The 26,118-nt window shown below is 43.1% G+C and overlaps 1 protein-coding gene across 6 annotated transcripts in view; it reads right to left on the minus strand.

Moving 5' to 3' along the window:
* Positions 1-382: 382 nt before the first annotated feature.
* Positions 383-26,118, minus strand: part of LOC141570059 (dual specificity tyrosine-phosphorylation-regulated kinase 4) — a 53,806-nt gene continuing 28,070 nt past the window's right edge. For 4 of the 6 annotated variants that reach the window (XM_088801292.1, XM_088801296.1, XM_088801302.1 and 1 more), the window contains exons 2-14: positions 25,965-26,045; positions 25,149-25,265; positions 24,227-24,365; positions 21,244-21,407; positions 18,573-18,709; positions 18,157-18,297; positions 16,111-16,249; positions 13,686-13,767; positions 11,067-11,239; positions 7,953-8,013; positions 4,785-4,914; positions 2,272-2,447; positions 383-1,552 (exon numbers count right to left, since the gene is read on the minus strand). In XM_088801292.1, coding sequence (XP_088657418.1) covers positions 1,305-1,552; positions 2,272-2,447; positions 4,785-4,914; positions 7,953-8,013; positions 11,067-11,239; positions 13,686-13,767; positions 16,111-16,249; positions 18,157-18,297; positions 18,573-18,709; positions 21,244-21,407; positions 24,227-24,365; positions 25,149-25,265; positions 25,965-25,985 — 1,728 coding nt within the window. In that variant the 5' untranslated portion in view covers positions 25,986-26,045 and the 3' untranslated portion in view covers positions 383-1,304. The remainder of the gene's footprint in view (positions 1,553-2,271; positions 2,448-4,784; positions 4,915-7,952; positions 8,014-11,066; positions 11,240-13,685; positions 13,768-16,110; positions 16,250-18,156; positions 18,298-18,572; positions 18,710-21,243; positions 21,408-24,226; positions 24,366-25,148; positions 25,266-25,964; positions 26,046-26,118) is intronic. The other 2 variants (XM_088801306.1, XM_088801304.1) reach the window with 2 other exon arrangements.

Here is a 26,118-nt window from a genome sequence, read left to right on the forward strand (position 1 = left end):
TCTGTACCTCTCTGGCTATAGGACCTGGGACAAATTAGCTGTGATGACACTTCTCCGACTTAATATGTCCATTTCACCCCATTTAAGAAGGATTTTCTGTTCTTTTCCTGACCTTTCTATGGAATTGTATGTTCTTGATCCTTCTTTCTAGAAAGTTTCTCCTCCTCTGGTTTCTAATTTTCCTATTTTCCTATGGGGACTCAACTTTGTCAATCCCTTACATCTATGTATTTTTCCTAGAACTTTCTCTTGACCCTCTGCTATTCTTACTCTGTATCATCTTCCCTGGGTGATCTCATCTAAACCCATAGCTTCAATTACCTGGTGTCTCTTTCCATAGAATATTACACAGTGATTAAAATGAAAACTATGAAGCCAGGTATATTTTCCACGTTGTTTATGATGTTATGATCTAAAGATTTTTGTAACATCTTATCTGTACTATAATTACAACCACAGAGGTTATGTACGTATTAGATAAGGACTAGAAAGGCAACAAAGTAAATGGACTTGATTAGACTTTGGGACTGGTGGATGAATGAACACGTCCTGTTGTGGGGTCCTAGAGAAGCATGAGTCATGGTGCTACCACCACCATCTCAGAATAGGCATGTGACCCAGGCTAGCCAATCAGAGGATCCGAATATTTCAGATATAATGATTGGCTTAAGTCCAGTCATTTCTGAGACTTTCCTGCCAGCAAGGAAGACTACATGTTTTGACTGAATGAGGGTGGTCATCTTAACTTCTGGGCACAGCCTGTCTTCAGAATGAAGTTAACCATAAAAAGAAGCAAGGCTGAGGTGGAGAGGAAGTTTGAGTCCTAAGACCTTGTTTGAATTCCTCGATCCTGCTGTACCCAAAACTACACTTATCCTTCCCGATCCCCAATTATATAAACCAACAAATGTCCTCTGTTGTTTAAACTAGTTTGAATTCAGCTTCTGTCATTTTCAAACAATAATCCTGATGAATCTAGGTTAGCTGTTTGGGCAAAAAGAAAAATGTATTTAGTGTTCTATTAGTGATGATATAACAAAGAGTATTTAATACCCCCATACACACACCCACCTCCATTGTTATATCTGGTTGAGGGCATCGGAGGGAATGTGGATGTAAGAACATCCTCTCCTATCCCTCAAGTTGGAAATCATGCCAACTGGCCATGTATATAGAGTTATTGTTTTTTTAAACAAACCCTTTATGCATTGAAAACAACAATAGGAAGAAGTATTGTACAATATAAGTGCAGTCTCTAATACAAATCGTTGGTGAAAAGGAACAGGACACACCCTCAGCTGAGGTCACACAATAGGTGGTAAAAGGCTTGGGTTCTTGGGGGAAGAGTTTTTGCTTTGTTGTCCTGTGGAGGTCTTGGACTCCTCTTGCCCAACAACAGTCTCTGGTGTTCCGGAAGCTTCTGCTAGATGAGGCAGCTGGACTACTTCAGCTACTTGCTGGAGGGAGCCTTGCTGATCATCTGAATTCTGACCCTGCTTCGTGGAGCCATCTTTTATTTTGTCTATAGTCTCTTCTTTGATGACTACATCTGCTGAAGGAGATAGAAGACAAAGGAACAAGTGTTCAAATGTGAATTACATTCTAACTGTCCATTACCTGTCCATTACTTGTCCATTAGCAGGGAAATCCTGGTCATACTGATATAAAAACAACTCATTGGTAAAGTACATTCTACGTGCCCGGCATTATTCTAAGTACTTTCCATATACTAATTCATTTGGTCCTTTCTCTGCAACCATAGAGAATAGGCATTATTCTCATTTTCATAAACGGAGAAACTGAGACACACAGAGGTAACTAAATTGCCCAAGGGCCCGCGCCTGGTAAACAATAGGGCCTGAATTTAATTCCAGGCGACCTGACACCTGTGACCATGTACATAATCACGAGGCTATTTTCATATAAAATATATTACATAATTCCATTGTCTAATAAAAGTTCAAAAGGTAATTACGGGGCTGCAGAAAAGGACACAACGAAAGAAAAAGAAGAGAAAGGGAATTGATAAGATTAAAAAATGGGAAAATCCCAATGATAAGGGGCAAAAAAAAGAGGAGAAACCAGCTATAAACAATTTTCCTGAAAAACGAAAATCCCAAAAGTGAGAAATGGCACGCCAGTAATGGTGTACCCACAATTATGATCCACGGTTGAGTTCAGAGAAACGGATGTGCAATCTTCCAGGGATGTCCCCACCCCCACCCCCACCCCGAACTATGAGAAAAGGACTGGCTATTGGAAGGGCTGTACCTTTTTTACCCACAAGATGATACCCTTGAACCTTGTCCTTCCTCGTCTCAGAGGGGAAACACAAATTGGGTTTTCTCAGGATCTGGGGCCTGAGCTGTGGTTTGAGATTCCGTGCCTCGTGAATCCACGCATGCTTGAGGGCCTGGTCAGGGGTCATGCGCAGAGAAGGTTCCCACCTACATACCAACAAAGCCCAGCACGTTAGTGTTTTACTTTTTAACTCAGAAACGTTTTCAAAAACTCCAATAAAGAACCTAAATAAGTCATTATAAAAGTGGTTAATTTTTAAAGAGACCATTTAAGCTATGCTATAAATCAAAGATATCATAGAACAAAGATTATGACATATAATTTTAAAGTACTTGGAAATAACTATTGGAAATAATCTTTTTAGTAAATTTGTATGACATGCCAAGGGATACATTAGAGCCCGAGTCTTCTAGAGTTCCTCAAAATTCCCTTACAAGAAATATTATAGAAAATCTTAACCAATGGGGTTTGGAATTCAGTAAACTAAGATCAAAATGAACAGATGCTTAATTTCAATTCCCAAACTACAGAATTTGGGCTTCCCAATATGTGACAAAGAATATTATAGAATGCTAGGATATTAAGATCATAAGGGGATTTGGCTATAATCCAGCCAAACTTCTAATGCAGTGGCAAAATACATCTGACCAAACCCCCAACATGGAATCCTCCTGCCATTCTTGAGCAATTTTAGTGACAAGGCACTGACTCACAGAACCACTTATTCCAATTTTTAAAAACTCCAGTTCTTTAAAAGTTCTTCATTTTTATTAAGCCAAAATTCACTTTCCAGGAACTTTTACCCTAGTAACTTTGACCCAGGTCCTAATTCTACCCAGTAGCATCATACAGATTGAGATAACCAACCCGTCTTTTATGTCTTAATCCTGCAACTATCTGAAAACATTTACGTTATTACTAACTATTGATCATGTGACACGGTTGCCACCTTCCTAGATAGGAAATTTCAGCTGTGGTCTTACTGGTGCCATCATGTTGGGAGTAGGGTCTAACTGAAGGTAGGTGGCATTAGTATTTTAGACTCATCAAGGTCGTAAACAACTCAAGCTCCCTGCTCTTTGTCAAATGAACTGCTGTTAAGCCCCATCTGCCCTCTCTTGAACTTCTAGGGTTAGTCTATAAAACCTAGACTAGGACTTGACATTTACCCCTGTTAAATTTGACTTAAAACTTTAGTCTCTCATTCCCAGATTTGCTAATTAGCAGAATACGGAGTGATGAAGTAACAGGCCCCATTAGCTGGACTGCTGCTTGCAAGTTGTGGGCAATCAGCCCTTTGCACTAAATAAGAAAATAATTTCTTTCTTGGTTCTGAGCTGTGTTCTCGATGGTTGGGGTTTCTGGATAAATCACTTTTGTCTCAGTAGTTAGTTTCGATTACTTGTTAATGCACATTCATTCTGTAGCCTCAGCAAGAGGTTGGGTGGGGGTCATGGGGCTACAGGATCCTTCTCTAATTCTGTTTCTCAGATGAGTAGCATGACCCCCAAGATGAGAAAACTTCCAGCAGCACCTGATGGCTTATCCTCTGGGTTAGTACCTAAATTCCAGAGTGCACAATTGCCAGAAGAGTGTTTTGCTAAAACGACTCCAACACTCTGGGGGATGACAGTACATAAAGATATGGTGTTCTAAAATACTGAACAATTATGGGACGGATATCACTGGAAGGGACCTTAGGAATACCCCCATTTATAGAAAGAAAACTGCGGCCGAGAGAGACAATGACTTGCCAAATATCACGCAGCTAATCCATTTACCACTTGGTGGAGAGAGACTGGCAAAACCTCTTTCAAAAGTGACAATAGATTACATTTTCCAAACACCTTCTAAATTAGGGACTGTTCCTGGTGTGTTATGTGCTGTCCCATTGTTTTTACTATGACTTGACTGAAGTACAGAACCTAATTTCTAAGATTTAAAATATGCATGTAGATTCTAAAAAGTTGTACATAATACATGGTTTATAGGTCACCCTTTCCCTTCCCTAATACAACAGGATTTAGGCTCTAAACCACAGAGGAATTGGAGGGGCCCTAAACCATGCACTGGGTGTGTGTGCAAACAGTTACAACTGGCATGTGGCAGAGGTTGGCTTCAGTTTATGAAGCAGAAGACATTAAAGACTTGCCTACAACCTCACTGCCAGGCAGCTGGAGGCCACGGAGAAGGCACTCTACCCACACACTGTAATCCAGGGCAAGTCACTCAATCTCTTTGAGCCTCAGCCTTCATATCTCAAAATAGATCAAATCATCTGCCCTGATAATCACACAGGAAGGGAGAGAGCGGACTGATCAGGCAACAGATGGGGAAGCGTTTTGTAGACTCTAAAGCTCTATGGTCAGGATTTATTATTGTTTTTATAACTGTCTCCCGGCCCCAGACTTTCACCAGCAAACGTGTGGGAAAGTACAGTATGTACAGGAAAATCAGAGACAAAGACACCCCGACAAACTCACACCAAACACCTTCTGAGAAAGTCCAGGAAGCTAGAGTCGTAGGTTTTCAGCACCATCGTGAGATCCTTGGAATCCGGGTATCTTTCTTTCCCCCTGTTGCTGGTTATATTTTTAGGAAAACCTTTGGAATCTTTAGAGATACAACATTCTGTGTTTAGTTCCAGGTGTAATATTCACTGGGCCTATCACAGCTGTCATTCAACCATGCTGCATCTTGAAGCGGTCACTGCTCTCTCACTCACAGCACTGCACTGCCCCCTCCATACAAACACACCCCACAGTCTCAGGCAGTTTGCAATAAGCACACGTAGGTTATCCAATAAGTGCAACTAACTTTTACAAGCAATTTTCCCTGCTGTTCAGTGTGTTTTGAGACTCCTCCCCACTGCCTCCACCCCGAATCAGTCAAATGGCTTAAATGGTGTAACACCAAGGTAAAATAATAATGATAACGATTAATACTACTACTACTACTACTAATAATAATAATAATAAATAGGAAGTGACGAAAACATTCAGCTCTGAACAAAACGGATATTGTCCATTCTTGGATTACCTATGCCCTTGCTCCCTCCCCACTAACCCAATAAGTGAGAATTTGGGCCATCCTAAAATTCATTTTAGGAGAATGATTAGTTTTCAGAGACCATTTACAAGCCACATAAGCTAATTAATCTCATTACTTCTTTAGAATCATGTCAAAATTTTGTCCAAAATTGGAAATTAAACTTGATTGGTTCCTTAAGACACAGCTTAAAGTGACTTTCTTCAGCCACTTCCACAATTAAAGCCCTCACCAAAGGTTGATTTGTTATGCCTGAAAAGAAGCCCTGAAGACAGCTCCAAAGGCTTTCCAAGGATGCTTCCTGTAATGCTGTGAAGGTGAGACCACACATTTGGACACCGAGATCCTGGTGTTGTGTTCAGAAAAGTTGGCCACTCATGCTCACACCTTGTAAATCTGCATGTAAATTGGGTGGCTATGTACACACACACACACACACACACACACACACACACACACACACACAATTTACACATCCAACTGAATTCTCACAAAAACTCAGTGGGGTTCATGGAACAGACCTTCTGGAAGGTGCATAAGGAAGTGCTTCCTTTACTTTTGTAATTAATGCAATTTGCAGGGCCTCCGAAAGAACATCTGCTCTTAGTGAATCCCCAGAAGAGACCAGTAATGTGCATATGTGTACGTGTGTATATACACACATGTGTATCTATGTATTTATATGGATAAGGGTTAGAGGCATGACATAAGGTATAGGTCCTGTGAACTCATGCAAATCTCCATTTGGATGCCCCCACCTTATCCTATATGTTGCTCTTTTTACAAATGACCAAAGAAGAATCCAGCTCACAGGCTTATACATAACATGGCTCCTAAAGTCATCATTATATAATTAATTTTCTGACACAAGTTTTTCTCACCCCTCTGATGCTCCCCAACTATTGTCCCCACCTCCCTCTTGCTGCATGGTGCACCTAAGTATCTCACTACTACCTTTGAGGCAACATCGTTTTGCTGCTGATTAGGGGTATTTTTGAGGAGTGGCTGAGAGTTGAGGAGTTGTTGGCAACTCAAACCTGGGGAAGGGAGGGCCCAGAACTGAAATGAACACAGTGTTTCCCAAACTCACTTTATCATAAGAATCACAAGGAGCTATTGTTACAAACAGAGATTCCTGAGTCCCACCTCAAACCTACTATGTCATAGGTTATACAGGAGGAGCATGAGAATTATCATGATTGCCAAGTAGCCAAGTGCTCCTTAGAGTCGGATAAAGGTAGGGAAACACTGAAGAGGCTGCAGCTCCCAATATGGTCCTTTCTTATGCAGGAAGTGACGACATGTCAATGTTGCTACCAAAACTACATCACCATTCTAAAGCCTAGTGCTGATGGTGAAAATTGGATGCTCTATAAAATGGACATGTGTATGTCTTTCACGTGCATATGTCTTTGGGACCCTTTCACCAAGATGCCCTCTAGTCCCTTCCTTTCAGTCTCCACCCACCAACCTTAGTGTCCACTCCACTGAGTTCAATGTCATAGGCTTATGATGTGGCTCCTCCCACAATGTCTTTGACGAGCAGGAGGGAACACCAGTATCGCTACTCTCTTTCCCTAATCCTTCGAAATCCAAAAGACCAATTTGGGTCAAAAGACGAATTCCATTGCTCCATGGATAAGCAATAGAGCGAGTCAGCCAGGTCTTTTGCCTGCCATCCGACAGCTCTGGAAGAAGGGCTAGCTAATGTGTGGGCACCATTCTAAGGCTACCAGGACACTGACAGTCCTCAGAGGCAAGGTCTTCGAAGCTTCAGCCATGACTACAAGGTGACGTTTAAAAGATTTTACCATTGGAATGGCATGGGATTGACCTATTAGAACGGATGACAACCTTGGCAATAAAGTAGGATCATGGAGGTATTCTACTTGCCAGACCTCAAACTTTTAGTTTCTGGATGGTGGGGAGTCCATGGAGTCCTGGGAGAGGGGCCAGGGAGCTGTGGCTGTGGCAAGGGCTTAGGGCTTTGGCATTTTACCAAATGGTACAGAAATAGTCTACATTTTAACCCCCACAGGGCTGAGCCAGTACATACTGACTGAGCACCAATATGCCCGAAACCCTTTTGACCAGGATGCCACCCCACGAGGGTGGTTTTGATTCTCCTATTGATGGGGCAACTTGTAGAGAGAAATTACATGATTTGCCTTCCCATTTTGAGGCCATTCTCAGGTGAAAATAAGAGGTGGGAGGGTTAGGAATGACTGAGATTCCACAGCCTGTATGACTGTATGAATTAATCTGATGACAATGGCTGGTCAGAAATGTCGTTCCAGGTGTCATGGAGCTCCTGTCTGTGGAGTCCCCTTTCCCTCATGTCTGGCTTCACTCCACTTGACTGACCTTTGAGCCACTATGGCTTTTTTCTACATGGGAATCCCTTAGTTTCTTGTGGTTTTCAAGGGGATTTTAGATTTGGGAAGGACTTCATCTTTTTGGTGCATAGTGCCCTTAGAAGCTTATCCTTTGGGATGGGGCCAGGGAAGAGCACTAAGTGGGGCTGGGGTACGGGAGATGTCTTCAAGGCCTATGACAGCTCATCAGCCACAACGGGAAAAAGAGAATTAGCCTTGGGAACTTACCAAAGAATGTCTGTCTCCTGGAGGACGTCTGAATGAACTGGGTCGGTGGCAGACCCAGCACCTGCAACAAGTAAAATGCAGTTGGTTCCCTCTTGTGGAGTCACACATTCAAAGAGCATTAGAGCTGAGTGGGACTTTGGCTAAACTTTGCCTTATACAAATAAAGACCAAGGGATATTCAGAGATGACATCAAGTCAGTGGCAGAGCAGGCCCAGAGCCCAGGTCTTCCAACTCCTAATCCGAGGCTGTCAACACCAGTCATGTAACTCTCACTAAGCATCAGCACCCATGAGAGACAGGTACTCTTGAGGGCAGCCAGATCTCACTGCCAGCATGAATAAACTAGTGTCCATGCTGACGACCCCTGAATTAAGGAATGTGATATCCTGGCTCAGAGCATGGGGAAAGGAGGAAAGTACAAGATGGAAATCACCATATGGGTATCAGACCACCTGTATGATGACAAAATACCTACTTGAAAAGTGTAGCACCTACTCGTTTACCCTTCCCCATTGTGATCTATAGGGTGCACAGAGATAGAGAAATTACAGGTGTCACCCTTAGCCCTGGATCACCTAAACTATCAGCTGGGTTCCCAGCCGTATCTGGATCATGGGGAGTCCAAGGAATCCTGGGAGAGCCAGCCCCCAGGGAGACTGCAGCCGTGGTGAGGGCTTAGGGCTGTGGCATGAAAAACTCTGCCCTCTGGCTCCTCAGCCCCAGTGACACTGAGGTCAGGAGGAAGCTGAATCTGGGGCAGTAGGCACCTCAATCCAGATCCCATTCTCCTCATTCTCATTCTTGGTATTGGAAGCAGGAATAACTCAGGGTTGCTTTATTAAATCATCCATCATCAACCTAGGAGCCATCTATGCTGATCCACTCAATTCATAGAAGTCCAGAGCAGGAAGTTACCAACGAGAAAGAGCCAAGACTAGACTCCAAGTTCACTGATTCTCAGGCTAGTGTTCATTCCACTATAGCTATCACTTATAGTTACTATTACCTAACTTATTTTAACAGTTTATTATTAGTTTCAACCTATAATAATGAAATGAAACTATCTATATTTAATAAGTCTCAAGGGTGTGTGTGTCTCTCTGACCATGTGTAACTTTGAGACATCTAGAAAATAGAGATTTGCTATAGAGGTAGATAGACAGATAATGGATGGATGGATGGATGGATGGATGGATGGATGGATGGATGGATAGAGTACATCTTTGTTCACAGTCAAATATCTTTGTTCACTGGAAAATTCCTTAAATGTGAAATTTCCAATTTTTTTAGGGTTATTTTCTCCTGTTTTGTCTAATTTAGCTCTGTAACAAGATCACTTCAAGGTAAAAGAATAATAGGTAAAACACTCACTCAACTCAACTCCAAAAAAACAAACAATCCAATTAAAAAATGGGCAGAGGACATGAAGAGATATTTTTCTAAAAAGGACATACAGGTGGAGAACAGACATAGGAAAAAATGTTCAACCTCACTAACCATCAGAGAAATGCAAATAAAAACCACAGTGAGATACCATCTCACCCCAGTCAAAACGGCTATCATCAATAAATCAACAAACAACAAGGGCTGGCAAGGATGTGGAGAAAAGGGAACCCTTGTGCACTGTTGGTGGGATTGCAGATTGGTGCAGCCACTATGGAAAACAGTATGGAGGTATCTCAAAAATCTGAAAATGGAACTACCTTATGATCCAGCACTTCCACTCCTAGGTATATATCTGGAAAAATCCAAAACTCTAATTCAAAAAAATTTATGCACTCCTACGTTTATTGCAGCACTATACACAATAGCCAAGACATGGAAACAACCAAAATGCCCATCGGTAGACGACTGGATTAAGAAACTGTGGTACATTTATACAATGGAGTATTATGCAGCCATAAAGAAGAAAGAAATCCTACCATTTGCAAAAACATGGATGGACCTAGAGAACATTATGTTAAGTGAAATAAGTCAGACAGAGAAAGACAAATACCATATGATCTCACTTATATGTGGAATCTAAAGAAAAGAATAAGTGAATGAACTAATCAGAAACAGTTTTCGAGACATAGAGGAAAAACTGAGGGTTGCTAGATGGGAGGGGGGGTGGGGATAAGGGGGAAGGTGAGGGGATTAGAAAACAGTCAGTAACCACAAGATTGCCACAGGGTTACGAAAGTTAATTTGGGGAATGTAATCACTAATGTTGTAAAGATTTTGTAGGGTATCTGATGGATACTTGTCTTGTTAGGGAGACCACCTCAAGGAAGATGTAGATGCCTGATCACTGCACTGTACACCTGAAGCTGAAGCTGAACAATAATGAATGCCAACTACAAAAAAAAAATATATATATATATATATATATATATATATATATATATATATACATATATAGTTACAAGAAGCGGAGTACAGCATTAGGAATAGAGACAGTGGAAATGTATTGGCTCTATGCGATGTCAGAGGGGTAGTGGATGGGGAGAGGGGAGTTGTCACTGTGTGAGGGATATAAATGATAAATGTCTATTACTTTGTTTTGTGCACCTGAAACTAATAAAAATTAAAAAAAGACAAAAAAAATATTGTCTACCCTTTTGTAGCACTGACAATTTGAATTAGATTTAAAATAAAATCTGAACAGAAAACAAAAACAAACAAACAAAAAGAATAATAGGTATAATAAATGACCATATGATGAGTCTTAGTAAATCCTTTTTATTGGGAGACACTCTTCCCAGAAAGCTAAGATAAAGAATGACTAATGACAACAATATGTAGGTTTTGATGGGTGTCATGTCACTCTGGTTTTAGATTATTTTGAATATATTTTTAAAACTGGTATAATCGTTTTATTTAAAAATGTGACTATTCACAACATGCTGATAATTACATTTTTTGCAGTTATTTATGATAAAAATGTTAGACGTCAACTTAAAAGTGTACAAAGGGATCCATAACTTCAAAAACACTCTTAGGGAACATCCACGCCCAAACAAAAAGTACGCAGCCCCCTGCGGAGCAGTGTCTGACACACGCTGCTTTGGAGAGTGAAAGCTGGTTGCCCTGCAGCGTGCGGGCCTGCGGAGTGCGGCCAGGCCCGCGCTCACCTCCATGATGCAGGCCAGCTGCTCCGCTTCGTTCTCCCCGGGGAACAGCGGGGAGCCCGTGTACAGCTCCGCCATGATGCAGCCCAGGCTCCACATGTCGATGGCCATGCTGTAAGGGCGGCCCAGAATCACCTCTGGGGATCGGTAGAAACGGCTTTGGATGTAGCTGTACACTGAGAGGAAAAGGAAGAGAAACCTCACGTGGCAAAACCTTCTCTCCAGAGCATCCTTCTTCAGGGTACCGTCATCTCGGATGAGGTTGAATAATAATGACGACTCCCCACACCTCCTCACGCGGAGCCAGAAGTCCAGCTGAGCAGCACCTGGGAGTCACGTCACTACCTAATCTCATCAGATCCTCACAGCACCCCGATTAGCATGGTGGTGTTATTATCCTCACTTTTATGCCAAAGAGCTCATAGATACCGAGAACATTTTGATGGTTGCCAGCTGGGAGGGGTGTTGTGTGGGAGTGGGTGAAAAAGGTGAAGGGATTAAGCTGGTAGTTACAACATAGTCACGGGGATGTAAAGTACAGCACAGGGAACACAGTCAATAATGTGGTAATAACTATGTATGGTGTCAGGTGGGTACTAGACTTACTGGGGTGATCACTTGGTAAGTTATATAAATGCCTAATCACTATGTTGTACACCTGAAACTAATATAATATTGTATGTCAACTGTAATTGAACAATAAAACAATTATTTAAAAAAGAACTCTAAAGTAGTCATTGTTCTATGGAAATACATTTTAGTCAGCTAAGCTTTAAAGGGGGGAGACATAAGACTAAAATAAAGCTAAGTTTCCAAACTGTCAGGTTAATTTTAGGTAGGCATCTTCTGCAAGTATTGTGATTTGGCAGAGAGGAAGCATATCAGGACTGGAAAAGAAGCATACAAAGTGCGTAGCTTAAAAACGTATGTTCTATATATTATGTGCTTGTGTTGTATAACGTAAAGTATAAAAAGAAAAGCTCAATGAAATCTCAGCAGATGAGGCTGTATAGAAGATAGTATCGTAAGGAGCCTAGATTTTATAGCTGAGGAGACAGGTCAGGGAAAGGGGACAGTTTAATTGTCTCCCTGGATGGGGTGAGACAGGATTCTGTAATTCCTTCTCTGCTGTTTGACTTGGTTATAGTAAGGATGTAATAATTTTGTGATTAAAGACAAAATGAAGATTTAATAAAAGTGACTTTTATATCTTGCCTGCTTCCCAAATGGATTTGTGATCAAAGCACATACGTACAGGGTAGTTCCAACAACTGGACTTAACAAATACTTACATAATACTTCACATGTACCAGGCACTATTCCAAGTGCTTAACCCAGAAGAACTCTTCCAATTCTTACAACAACCTTATGAAGTAGCCACCATTATTGTCTCCATTTTTAAATGAGGAAACTGAGGCATACAGATTGTAAAAGTCACTTATCCATAAGTGGCAAAGCTGGGGTTTGAAAACCCAGGCAGTTTGAATCTAGTATTCATACGCTATACGATCTCACAGTTAAAGATAAAGAGGAGTCAGAAAAACAATATGTAAAGGGGGAAATGGCTATCAGAAACCAAGGATAAAATAATTACAAATTCAGTTTTGAGCATCCTGCCAGCCACGATAAAAGGTAACTAACAGGTTACACAGCTTTCCTATCTGAGAAGAGTAAGCACACGGGTTCTTTGTGAGAGGCATACTGCTTTCCAGCCGGCATTTCTTATGGGATCCATACACAAATGACAAAGGACATACGCCTTCAAAAGTGCTGCTGCAGAATATTCAAACACATCCACCTAGTAGTCATTTCTTCAACCTCAGGAGGCTTCCTCTGACACCCCTGCCACCATGAAGCCACCCAAAGCCCCTCCTTTGTATGCCCTTAACACAATCTGTATATGTCTCTGATGACTGCACCTGTCGTGCTACCTTTTTATCTTTACGTCTCTGGCATTGGACTGTAAGCAACCTGAGGACAGGCAATGTTCTTTTTTTTTTTCTTGTTCCTGTACCCAGGAGAGTGACTGACACACAGCAGATACTCAATAAATGTTTGTTGAGTGGTACATACTCTTAATTAACATCAAATTTGATAAAAGCCAAAAGAAGAGACTAATAAATCAAATACAGAAAAAGTTGTACAAATGTACTCTAGGTCTGCTTTATGGATTCTAGCTGGAAGAAAGTAAAAACGTAGAGAAACCCAAACTTTAGAATACCTATATTTTCTAAACTGCAGACTCCTGGGTACTCCCCCAGAAATTTAGATTTGATCTATTTGGGGTGAGGCCCTGGAAGCTATAATTTTTCAGAGGCCACAAGTGATTCTGATCTAGGTAGTTTTATTAGATTTGGGACCCAATGCTCTGGGGTAGCTCCAAATCCACAGAAATGAGAACTGCAAAGGATCCTTGCAGTATTTGAGTCCAACTGTCTCATTGACAGATGAGGAAAGTTAGGCCCACAGAAGTGAAGCACCTTGTTCAAAATCTATACGAGCAATTATTGTGGCTGAGCCCAGCCTAGAATCCAGGTGACCTCATGCGTGAAGAATTTGTTTCAGCAAGGGAAAGAAATCACAATAGGGAAACTCAGACAAAGAGACAGGAATGGGGCCTACCTTTCTGATGTTCATAACAGCTTGATCCGAAGTCAATAACTTTAACAGAGACCTGGCCCTTCTGGTATAACACGATATTCTCCTAGAGAGAAGAAGGAGGACATACGATCCGTTTTAATAAGGCTGTGCTAGGCTCTCTATTGACCTAAATGTCTGCCATCCTCCATGACCCAGTCCAAAATTCAACTACCTCATGGAGGACTCCACCTACATCTTCTCCAGATCCCACTCTTCTTCCCCTCCTCTGACTTCCCATTTGACTTGTGGTCTGTGCTTCTTATTTGGATCCAGTATTTGCTGATTTGCAGTATATATATATATTTTTTTTTGCATATATTTTGTCTCTTTTCCCATATAGATTGTGGGTTTACTTTGTCTCCTTGGCATCTTGTCTTATGCCTTCCTTACATACGGCCTTAAACATATCACTGACAGTGATATGTGATAAGCGCCCACCAACATACTGCTATGACAGTAGAGAACAAAAAAAAGGGCCACGATTTGATTGGAATTTGTGGTTTTCACACTGAATTTGGGGAACTATGAAAACAGAAGTTCCAGTAGTCATGGAGAAGGAGGCAGAGGTCCTGGGCTCTCCTCCCAAGATGAGAGTATATTACTGTGTTTCCCTGAAAATAAGACCTAGCTGGACCATCAGCTCTAATGCATCTTTTGGAGCAAAAATTAATATAAGACCCAGTCTTATTTTAATATAATAGAAGACCAGGTCTTTATAATATAATTATGATATGATATGATATGATATAATTAATATAATATAATTAATATAATGTAATATAATACCGGGTCTTATATTAATTTTTGCTCCAAAAGACGTATTAGAGCTGATGGTCCAGCTAGGTCTTATTTTCGGGCAAATGTGGTACCTGGGTCTGGAACATTAGTCCTAATCGTGTTTTCAAGGATCTGAATATAAGATGAACTGATTATCGTGAATATCAGGTGAATTGATTGCTTTACGAATTCCCTTAACATTCTAGATATGGCATAGCAGGCCTGGTCCAAAACCTCTGACACCAAAACTAAAAAAGTACAAATTTAGTCCACAGTACCTTTTCTAAAGAGTATTTGCGTTAACTGAAACAGTACGATCAGCAAGTCTTTCTTAAAAGACAAGACTTTCTAGTGTGTCTCTAGCCCAGTGGAAAGGCTCCTTAACTAGGTGAGACTGGCCTTCCCATCTATTGGTAGAACTCAATCTATAGAGGTGACGGATGTACCAGGCCATCACAGCTCATTGATACTAACCATTAAGTCCATAAGAATAAGTCCAATTCTTGACTCCACACTCATTAAACATTCTCCTGGTTATAGGGAAGTGTAGACGTCCCTGTTGGGCACATATATTCCAATCTACCTGAGCTATTTCTCAAGGAATCTATTATCTGATATATTGGCTACTAAGTGTCTTGTGAGTTTCCTGGGTAACAGTGAGTCTCCTAAGCCCAAAGACACTAGTCACTGTGACCTTTTGGAGCTGCAAAGCTGATTAGGAAGTTGGATGTGGCGGAGAATAAATCAATGCCACCATCCTGACAAGGCTCCACCAGGCAGCCCTGAGGAAACGTCTCTATCTTAACAATCTTTAATTGTAAAAACATCACAAATTTACCCAATGAGTGACAGTTTTTTCGTTTTGTTTTGTTTTAATAGCCATTTTGGGTGTGAGGAGAAAGGAACGAGGAAAAGGGATATTTACGTATCTGTGAGAGTCAGGTTGTTTTGGGAAGCAGCCCCTGATCCTGTATCTTCACATTTACATACCTCTTCTCTAGCTCCCTCTCTGTATTCCTCACACTTGCATCTAACAAGCATTTACGCACCGGTGGCCTACCATTACTGTTGTGCAGTATGATATTGGGTCCTGGGAATCAAATGGTGAGAAGGCACAGTTGCAGATCTTTGGGGTGCTTGCAGTTCAGGGGTGTTACAAATAAAGAAACAATTCCTACAGAAAGCAATCGGTGCCAAGATAGAGCTGACCGTAGACTAGCAGGAGGACGTGAGGAAAGGGCACTCCATTTGGAGTAGAAGTAGTCCGAGATTTGTTGCCCCCTAGGACCAACGCAGAGTAGAGTGGACACAGTGAGGACGTAGTACAGCAGTGATCCAGCTCCCTGCAGGGCACCGGGCTCTGCACACCCTAAACTACACCTTCCATAGGAAAGCCGCACACCTTCCTGTCCCTGTGTGCCTCGGTGACACCACATCGCTCTCCCTTGTCTCAATACCCCTTCCTGGGTCTTCATGGCATCTCACTTCCTTTACACAGCCTCCGGCTGACTGGCTCCTACCCTGGAGCCCTGGCTGCCATGCTGCTTAGTTACCACTGGGCAGTGGAATGGGACACACAGCTTCTGGGGGTGGGAACCAGCGCCCCTGGCAGGACACAGGTTGTACTCACAGGCTTGAGATCGCAGTGAATGATCTTCTCTACATAGAGCATTTGCAAACATTTCAACACAGACAGGGTGAAGCGCCGAATGATTGACAGACTGAAGCCTTGAAACCTATTATTTTTCATTAACTCATACAAGTTGATTCTGGGGAAGAGAGAAAGGGACATGTATCAGTGCGAAAAGTATAATGCTGAGTTTGAACCTGCAAACAATCCCACACCAGCTGGTCTCCCTCTGGTAGCAGGCGAGCGTCAGACCAGCAGGCAGGCTTTCTTGTCCTATAAACTCAACTTTCCCAGGATCCATGGTGGCTCCAGGATGACACTCAACTGTGCTGGCCTCTTAGATGTCCCCTCATTTCTTAAGTGATAAGGTCATTTAACCACTTGGTTACACTCTGGGTGTTAAGAGGTTAGAACAAACTTCTAAAACATTCATAGTTCTTCAGGCCCGTGGGAGGGATCCAGAAAGCCCACCAGTCACTCAACCCAGCAGCCACTCTGGCCCAAGCCTCATAAGGCTGTCTAAAGATGACAGGTTCCTGACAGGTAAGGGAACAAGAGAGTGGGCACATGGGGGCTGAGGCAAACCAGAGACATCCTGCCCTATCTATAGCAAGCCTGACTGCTTGTTCCCGATCTGTCGCTTTGCAGGAAGAGGGCACACTTTTGCCAGGTTATTCTAAATTTTCTAGACAAGCAGAAGCCTGCAATATTGTATAAAAACCTGCCACGTTACATGAAACCCGCTGACTTACAAATGTTGGAAACTAATGCCAAAGCATTTTAACAAGAAAAACTTATTTGTGGGCTGCCAGCTTATAACCTCTGTACAAACGGTAAGATGAGGAGAGGAGGGAGAGGACACAGACCCAGAAACTACTCTGCATCAGCATCTTCCTTATTTCTCCCAATCTTCTATCTCTAAGCTTTACCTAACGCTGCCTTATTTAGAAGCCATTCATTCTTGAGGGGCACAGTGGAGATATGAGACTTGGCACTGGCCTCATCCTGACCAGCTGTGTGTCTCTGGGAAACTGCCCAACCTCTCTGGGCTTTGGCTTCTCCCTCCACACACCTGCTCCTCTTGACCTCTCAGAGCTCTGTTAGGTACAGCGACATGCCAGCTGTTCACTTGATTAATGGCCAATAATGGCAACCTGGGGTCCATTTTGCCACAAGGAAGATAATTCACCTCTGCATATTGGGAAGTAGACATTTTGTAATCATCAGAGATGGTGACGACAGTGCCAACTTTACTCCTTATTCAAATGCAGCCAGGTCTGTGCTCACTTCAGCAGCACATATACAAATGTAGCCAGTTCCTAGAATTTCACCATCAGTGATGGTGTCCTGGGAACACCAAGCCACCCGCTCAGTGCAGCCAGTAACACTGGGCCTCTGAGAGCTCACCTCTAATTATTCTCCCTTGCTAAATGCATTCTGGGTTTCTGGTTTTATTTAAATTGCATCAAGTGGTCTTCTCAGAGAGAAGAGTAATCAAATTAGCATTTCTTCCCAATTAGCACACTCTTTCATCTCCAATCTTCAATCAGGCGATTGAATCAGGTGCCAATCTATTTCAGTCACTGTTCTGTTTTCTTACTAAAAAATCTGTTCCTGTCCTTATTTGCACAAAATTAAACCTCGTTCCCCACTCTGAGCAGTCAGCTGCCTGCTCCCCTGGGTTCCAACCTCGGCCACAGGAGGTAAAGCCAGTGAGTATGACCGTGGTAGTAAATTTTTCAAAATATTTTAGTTTTGTTCTTGAGGGCAGAGAGCTTGTTTGGGTTATGTCACCCAGTCTAGCACCCAGAACCTGGGCATGCTGTGTATGCTGGCAGGTGACAGGCATGACTGAGGGATAGGGTGAGATGGGCAGCTTTTGGCCCAGCTTCCTCACTCCTGGGCTTTCTAGAGAACTGAGTGGACATTCTAATCATTAAGTGTTCACATCCAGAGAAATATCTAGTGTTCTGACCTCAAAGTATTTTTCTGTTACCTTAACCAACTTTTAAAAAGAAAATGAATTAAAAAGAAAGAGCAACTGACCCCAGGAGTTCAAAGGTGATGCAGAGGTGATTGCGGAAGTAGAAAAAGTCCTTCATGTGGACCACATTGTAGGTGTTGTCTTTGTCCTTCCTTCTGAGAGCGTCCAGGATCTTCAGCTCCACCAGGGCCTGGAGGTGAAATCTGAATGATTGGAGGGTGAGGAAGGGACAGAAGACATGGTGTCATATCATGCTGCGGCAGCAGCCCATTTTATCAGCCCCTCCCCTTGACCTCAACAAGGCAGAGAGCACTAAACACTCCATAGTCTTGCTTCCTCTTCACTCCCCCCCCCCCATGGAGTCAGATAGGTAGAGAAGGAGGAAAGACAGAGGCAGAGGCAGAGTCAGGAAGGGTTGGCATTACGAAGGGGCCAGGGTTGTCAGTCCCTCCTGTACAGCCGATGCCATCCACCACACCTCTTCTTGTTCCTGATGATTTTCAAGGCCACCAACTCATTGTTTTTGTGATCCAAGCACTTGGCCACCTGTCCAAAGGACCCTTTCCCGATCATCTCCAGAACCTCGTAGCGGTAGGCAATGTGGTCATGCAGGACCTGCAGAAGCCAGGCAAAGGGTGAGGAGCAGGCCATGGCCCTGCGGCTTCCCTGACACCGGGGCCCCTGGATACTCATCCTCAGTTCATGGCTCGTTCTTGGGGAGAACTTTCACTAGGTGCTGGTGCAACTCCCAACCTCCTCTCATTGCTACTACAATGGTCATGGTGTTGCCCGGATCCCAGGCCTGCCATGTGGTGCCAGGAAAGTCCCACTGGCTCTGTCCATGTCGGGCCGTGCAAACCACATGGCAGACTCTTCGGGAAGAGCAGCAGCTTCAGTTTGGAGAAAGTTCTGTTTCTGACCCCTCAAGTGTCTCTATCAATCAGAGAAGGCTTTAAGTCTGTTCTTCCTCTTCCTGGCCAGATCTGGTTCTCCTTTTGACTTTTCCAGATTTAGTTCTATCTTGGAGTTAGAAGTACACAACTTGGACCTTTCTTCAACTAAGAAAAGAAGTGTTTTCCAAGAGCCAGAATCATCCATGTGTCTCCATGTGCTGAAAACTAGGGAGGAGGTGTTTAGCCCAAGCAACAGGAAATTACCAATAAAAAAAGACTTTTCTGGGTGGCTTCAGACAAGCCACTTACCCACTCTGAACTGTAGTGCTCTCGTCTGTAACTGACGGTTCTAGATAGGATTATCTCTAAGGTCCTCGAGCTCAGAATATCTGTGATTCCTAGCGTTACACTCCTGAATTCGGGAGAGGTGTTTGTGTTCAGGTCCTCACGACGTGTTTGTGGTTGTGTGGTGGGGATCTGTTCATATAGCAGGAATCAAGACCATGAATATGAACATGTGCAACTTGACTGATATGTGGAAGTAGAGGACTCTGCTTGTGAGGTCTGTCATGAGAATGTATGCGGAACGAATGTTGGTGTAAAGGCACATGTGTTTCCCTGATATTTGTGCATATCGTCTACATGCCACCAGTTTGGGGGTGTCAGAATTACTCACTCACATGTCAACTTGAATGCTGGTTGTGGTTACTTGAGCCCAAGGACCAGGTCCTACTCATTTTTGATAGTTCCCTTTATATTTCAGAGTCTAGCAGATGCCCAAGCATATGATAGGTTCTCAACAAATAGGTATTCAATGAACATTTGCTGACAGGATAAATGTGAGAATGTAGTTGTGTTTCTTGTTTAGGAATTTGCTATATACATTGTGTATCTGTGTGTGCACTGGATGTAGTGAGGCTAGAGATTCCAAGCATACAGGAAGCACACATATCCTTTCCCCCCAACCAAAACATAGCTTTCTAAGATTTGAGACTGAAGAACTGAGTTCCAGTGAATTAGCTTAAAGGTAGTGTGACATCCCTGGGAAATTTCCCAGAGACCCTAGGCCCAGGTTGGGGGTGGGGGATTTGAGGATGGCTGGCTGAATTGGAGGTAAGGTTTATATTAATGATTCTTAACCAAGGACCCATTAACAACCCCCCCTTCCCTGCCCACCTGCTGAAATTTTGAGTATGGGTGTCTTTTCTGGGGTGAGAATTTATAGCTTTTATCAGATTCCCAAAGGGATCCTTGACCTAAAAAATGTTGAGAACTAGGGCTCTAGATAGAGGGTGTGTGCCAGAAACTCTAAATCCTTTCTTCTCAAAGTGGGTCCAAGGACCAGCAGCATGGGTACCACCTGGCAGCTTTTTAGAAAGGCAAAAAGTCAGGCTCCACCTTAGACCGCTGGATAAGAATCTACATTTTTAACAAGACCCCCAGGTGATTTCTGCACACAGTAGCTTCAGAAACACAGCCCTCAATGCTGTTGAAATAATCTGCCTCTTCTGTGAAGCCATCAAAGACCAATACTATCTCCTAAGCCTAACCAAATTAGGAAAAAATATGTCCAGAGGAGGAAATGCCCACCAGCCCCACCAGCCTGGGGGCCAAGCATCACTCATCTGGACTTTCTCAGAAGTGGAAATTGCTTCCTGAAGTGAAAGGGGCACCTTCCACTGTCCAGATTTCATCTTCAGGCTGGGAAGAGACCCTGTCCTGGGAAGCCCCAGAGATACAGTCAGAAGAAGGAAAGAAGAGGCCACTGGGATCCATTTTTGGAAAAATGAAGGAAGTCAAACACCAGAGACTATAGTGGCAAAAGCTTTTTTCCCCCGCCTGTGGGGTAAATGATATTCATTATAAAATAGAAAAAAGGTCTGTTCATGGGCTTGTACGGAGGAAACAGAAACAGGGAATGCTGGGGAGATTGCATCTTATTCCATAGTCTGGCTTTTTCCAAGAGGTCCAAGCTGTGAAGCCTCTGAGAGTTCACCCAGGATACCTGTTACCCCAAATGCTCTTGGAGAAAATCAGTGTTCTGTTATCAGAATAGTTTGTACATTAACTACATGTGTTCCTGTTTTTAAACATGGCATTTCTTTGGGTTACCACCTACTAGGATCCTTCAGTATGCCTGGTCCCAGACATATCAGCACCAAATGCTATAAAATACCCCATACGTTTTTCCTTTCCAGACTATCTCTTGTCCCCAAGCCCCACACCCAGCATTTTCACGACCTATTCTCCCATCACCTTCATATAGGAGCCGTGTTCATCATCAAAACTTGTCTTGCTGAATTTCTCAGGAGCCATGTGGAGCTTCTCAGCTTCGAGCCCCAGGAACCACAGCTCTGCATAGCCCAGGATTTCATTTTGCTCATAAGAAGACAGCTGGTTCTTAAAAAACCTTAAGGCCTCTGTGTGAAAAACACTGTAGTTGTCAGTTAACTTGAGGCAACTTGGGGATCTGCCCAGGGTGCAGGTGACGGCAGCCCTTCAAGTTCGTGAGCCAGTCAGCCCTTTCCTCAACTAGATGGCTCACTAAGTAAGGACGATGTATCGTGAGTCTCACAGGGTGGAACTGTCGCACAGATAAATGTCAAGGTGTTGTATGATCCCAGTACAGGTGTTGCACTGATTCCAAAGGAAGGGAAAGGGAGAAGTCAGTATCCAAAGAGCTGTGGGTTGCAGTAGCATGGGTAAGAAATCCAGGAGTAAACTTAGTGTCAACAATTGTACCGTGTTTCCCCAAAAGTAAGACCTAGCCGGACCATCAGCTTTAATGCGTCTTTTGGAGCAAAAATTATTGTAAGACCCAATCTTATATTATATTACATTATGTATGACCGGGTCTTATATTAAAATAAAACCAGGTCTTATATTATATTATATAAGACCCGGTCTTATATTAAAATAAAACCGGGTCTTATATTAATTTTTGCTACAAAACACGCATTAGAGCTGATGGTCCAGCTAGGTCTTATTTTCGGGGAAACACGGTATGTAGAAAAGGAAGCAATTGCCCAAGTTAATATGGTCTCGGGCTACACAAACAGTCTATCCTGAGAGGGTCTACAAACTACAATGCCTTCAGGGGCCAAGCAGATGGCAAACGTGACTCTCAAGGACCAGGCGGTTTTCCCAGCTGCGCCAGCGCATCCCTCCAACTCCAAGGAAGGAAGTGTGTTCACTCTTTTCTACTCTACACTGGACCGGTCACATCAGGGGTCTGGGGTTTGCTCTCGGGATGGGTGGGGTGGGATTCAAACTTTAAGAGAGAGCTAGATAAACTGCAGAGTGCTGGGAGGAAGGAAACCAAGATTGGGGAGTAGAACGGACACCATGTTATTTGACAAAATGCTGAAGAGTTGGAGAAGGAACTGCCAGGAGGAAAGAAAGACTTATGGGGGACAAGACCTGTGTGTGTGACTTCATCTATATGACGGGCAGTCATGTGTCATATATGTGAAGGGCGGTCATGTGTCATATATGTGAAGGGCGGTCATGTGTCATATATGTGAAGGGCGGTCATGTGTCATATATATGACGGGCAGTCATGTGTCATATATGTGAAGGGCGGTCATGTGTCATATATATGAAGGGCAGTCATGTGTCATATATATGAAGGGCGGTCATGTGTCATATATATGAAGGGCAGTCATGTGTCATATATATGAAGGGTGGTCATGTGTCATATATGTGAAGGGCGGTCATGTGTCATATATATGACGGGCAGTCATGTGTCATATATGTGAAGGGCGGTCATGTGTCATATATATGAAGGGCGGTCATGTGTCATATATATGAAGGGCGGTCATGTGTCATATATATGACGGGCAGTCATGTGTCATATATGTGAAGGGCAGTCATGTGTCATATATATGACGGGCAGTCATGTGTCATATATGTGACGGGCAGTCATGTGTCATATATATATGAAGGGCGGTCATGTGTCATATATATGAAGGGCAGTCGTGTCATATATATGAAGGGCAGTCATGTGTCATATATATGAAGGGTGGTCATGTGTCATATATGTGAAGGGCGGTCATGTGTCATATATATGAAGGGCAGTCGTGTCATACATATGAAGGGCGGTCATGTGTCATATATATGAAGGGCGGTCATGTGTCATATATGTGAAGGGCAGTCATGTGTCATATATATGAAGGGTGGTCATGTGTCATATATATGAAGGGCGGTTATGTGTCATATATATGAAGAGTGATTGTGTGTCATATATATGAAGGAGAGTCATATATATGAAGGGCAGTCACGTGTCATATATGTGAAGGGCTGTTATGTGTGAGCTGAATAAGGCTGGTTCTTTGCCCAGAAGACAGAACCAAGGCCTGAGAGCAAGGAGGCAGACAACAGCTCTGTAAAGGCAGAACTAGCTCAGAACTGAAATGATCTCCTAGTGGGCAGTTCCTAAGATTAAGGACAACCAATTTCAAAGCTATGAGAGAAGAGCTCTAAGCATCAGATAGTGTTGGAACCTGGTACATGCTCAGTGGATTTTGTTTTTTTTCCCTTTGAACCCTAGTAGGTTATGAATCTCTGAGCCTTGTGAGGAGTTGGGCTCCTGGCCAAAACCTATGTGTGATCTTCCAGGCCTGACCATAGGCAGTTACGAAGGTTTTACCTTGGCAGGCCTCACGGAGGAAGCTGCCCTCCCCACAGCAGCCTGGGCATGGCCAGGGCACTGACGTCTTGGAAGAGCTGCAGTCAAGGACTCAGGTTCCCCTGGCTGGCCATGCGCTCTTACACACCTAACCCAGGAGCCTCCATTCAGAGTTCTCCTCTGGTACTTCTGCTAAGATCTCTTTATCAAGAGGAAAGAAACTTCAAGACTTTTTCCCCAACTCTGATTCAGTATTCAGTACTGTTTCGCTCCTAGCCCTTCCCCCTCCCTTTCTCCCCTTCTCCCTAAAAGACAACAGGGGCTCCCAGATGGCGAGATAGTCTGAGTGCTGATACATCTGACCCTGGTCTAGTGCCAGTCCACGGCAGGAAATGGAACAGTGGGGAGTCAGTGCTTTCCCCTAGTTAGTTTCCTGTTTATACTATCATAGGAAGTGATGAAAGGCTGGACTGGTGCTTTCACTTTGGCTTGTTGCCTTAATTGACTCCTCCAGCCTCTGGCACCTTAGCCCTCTTCAGCTCAGCTCAGCTCTTGACACCTGACCATCTCTAACCACCCCCACCACACCTTGCTGGGGCTCTGAAGGCATACCTTTTGCTGTCAGAGGCATCTTGTGCTTCCTCGGTGCTTTCTCCTTGGGCTTGGAATCTTGGGTATTAGTGTTTGAAAGGAAAGGCATCTCTGAAGTCTTGAGCTCAGAGGTCGACATCTGATTGTGAACTTGATTCTCCTGTCCAGGGAAAGAGACTTGCGATAAAGGACTCCTTAGCCTTCACCTGGGTGTCCTAAACCATTTATCTGACCAAGAACACCCACACCCAGCCAGACTCTACTCCTTCCTCTCCAGGGAGAAATGGTAATTATGAGACAGTGGGTTTTCTCATATTTATCTCAAAGAAAGTATCTGTCTGATTCTCATTATTCTCTGTAAGACCCATGTACCTTACAGGATGCATTTGACAATTCTAGTGACATCTTATTACAGGAGAAGATGGGAACAGTATTTTCCTGTTTCTCTTGAGAAGGCTAATTCCTAACTGGATCATGACTTGCCCAAGGACACAAATACTTAAACTTATGTGTGTACAATGTCTCTTTAATTTGGCACTTTCTCACATTATCTCATTTGGTCTTTACACCAAAAAAATAAGGGGGCATTGGAGGCAAAAAAAAAAAAAAAAAAGAAAAGAAAAAAGTCCTCCAATGGGGTGGCAAAAACCTCCAAAGCAACGTTGTATGCTTTTACCATTTACACAACAGATACTTCATTTTTCCTTTCCTCAATGAATCCTCATGACAACCCTATAGAGAGCCTGTTTTGTAGATAAAAGAAAGTCAATGACATTTGCTGAAGTTTACATTCATTGTAAAGAGTGAGAACAGGACTAGAGCCCAACTCTTCAGCTCACTTTGTGCTTTTCCCACCTTCCTGGGACTTTCTAAACTTGACTCTATACTGAAATCAGGTCTTTCACCTGCCTGCCGAAGGCCATGTCCACTGCCCTGCACTCACCTGATACAGCAGGGATGGCATTAGTAGGATTTTGTGGCTGATCTGTGGGAAGCTAACCATGTTTTTCTTCCCCGTGGTATCCACAAAAGAGAGTGAAGTAATGTCAGTGTTTGTACTCTATGGAAGGAGAAAGTGGAAAAGTTACAGAAGCCTCAGGCAAGAAAATGTCTTGGAGAGTCATTTCTTCCAGCACCTTCCCCGCAGCAAGGATGCCAGACCTAAATCTGTATTTAAAGTTCTTGCAGAGAAAAGCAGAGTGGTCAGACAGATGGCCTCTGGGCTTGAATTCCTACTCCACTTATCAGCTGTAGACCTTACACAGATCATACCCTTTGTCTAAGCTTCAATCTTCTCATCAGTATCATGGGAACAACAATGGCACCTACCTCACACTTTCTGTGAGGTAAATGAGGCAATCTATGTAGAATATTCCACAAGTGTTAGCCATTATTATCATCATTCCAATATCATACCACCCTAACATGGGGAAGTTCTTCCTGCAAAATTTCCTTAGTGCAATATAAGTTCCCATTTTCTCTACATTATTGACATGACCTACTCACTTGGATGCCTCCCACCACCCTGCATTGATTAATTGATTGATTGATCAATTGATCGATTGATTAGGGAAGAGGTAATTTGACTATCAATAAATAGCAACATTGAGCATCGTGTGGAGAGGAGGCATGGTGATGTGGATAAAATGTGCTTATCTTGTCATGCTGAATTGACCAAAAATTCCTGTTCAAAACTACCCTGGCCACCTATGTGCCCTCATCCTCTCCTCGGGAAAAGATACTAAGCATCACTTCCTACCTTATGTAATAAGCGGGTCATTCTGATGTTCTTGACAGTGGAAGATGGCTTCTCGGCTTGAACCAAAGGTTTACTCTCAACCTGGATCAAGTGGAAGAGAATTGGAAATTAGTGCTTGGCATGGTTTCACCCCAAGCCACCCACACATGTATTA

This window comes from Rhinolophus sinicus, chromosome 1 (assembly GCF_057876585.1).
Source record: "Rhinolophus sinicus isolate RSI-liver-muscle chromosome 1, RSI-T2T, whole genome shotgun sequence".
NCBI lineage: Eukaryota > Metazoa > Chordata > Mammalia > Chiroptera > Rhinolophidae > Rhinolophus > Rhinolophus sinicus.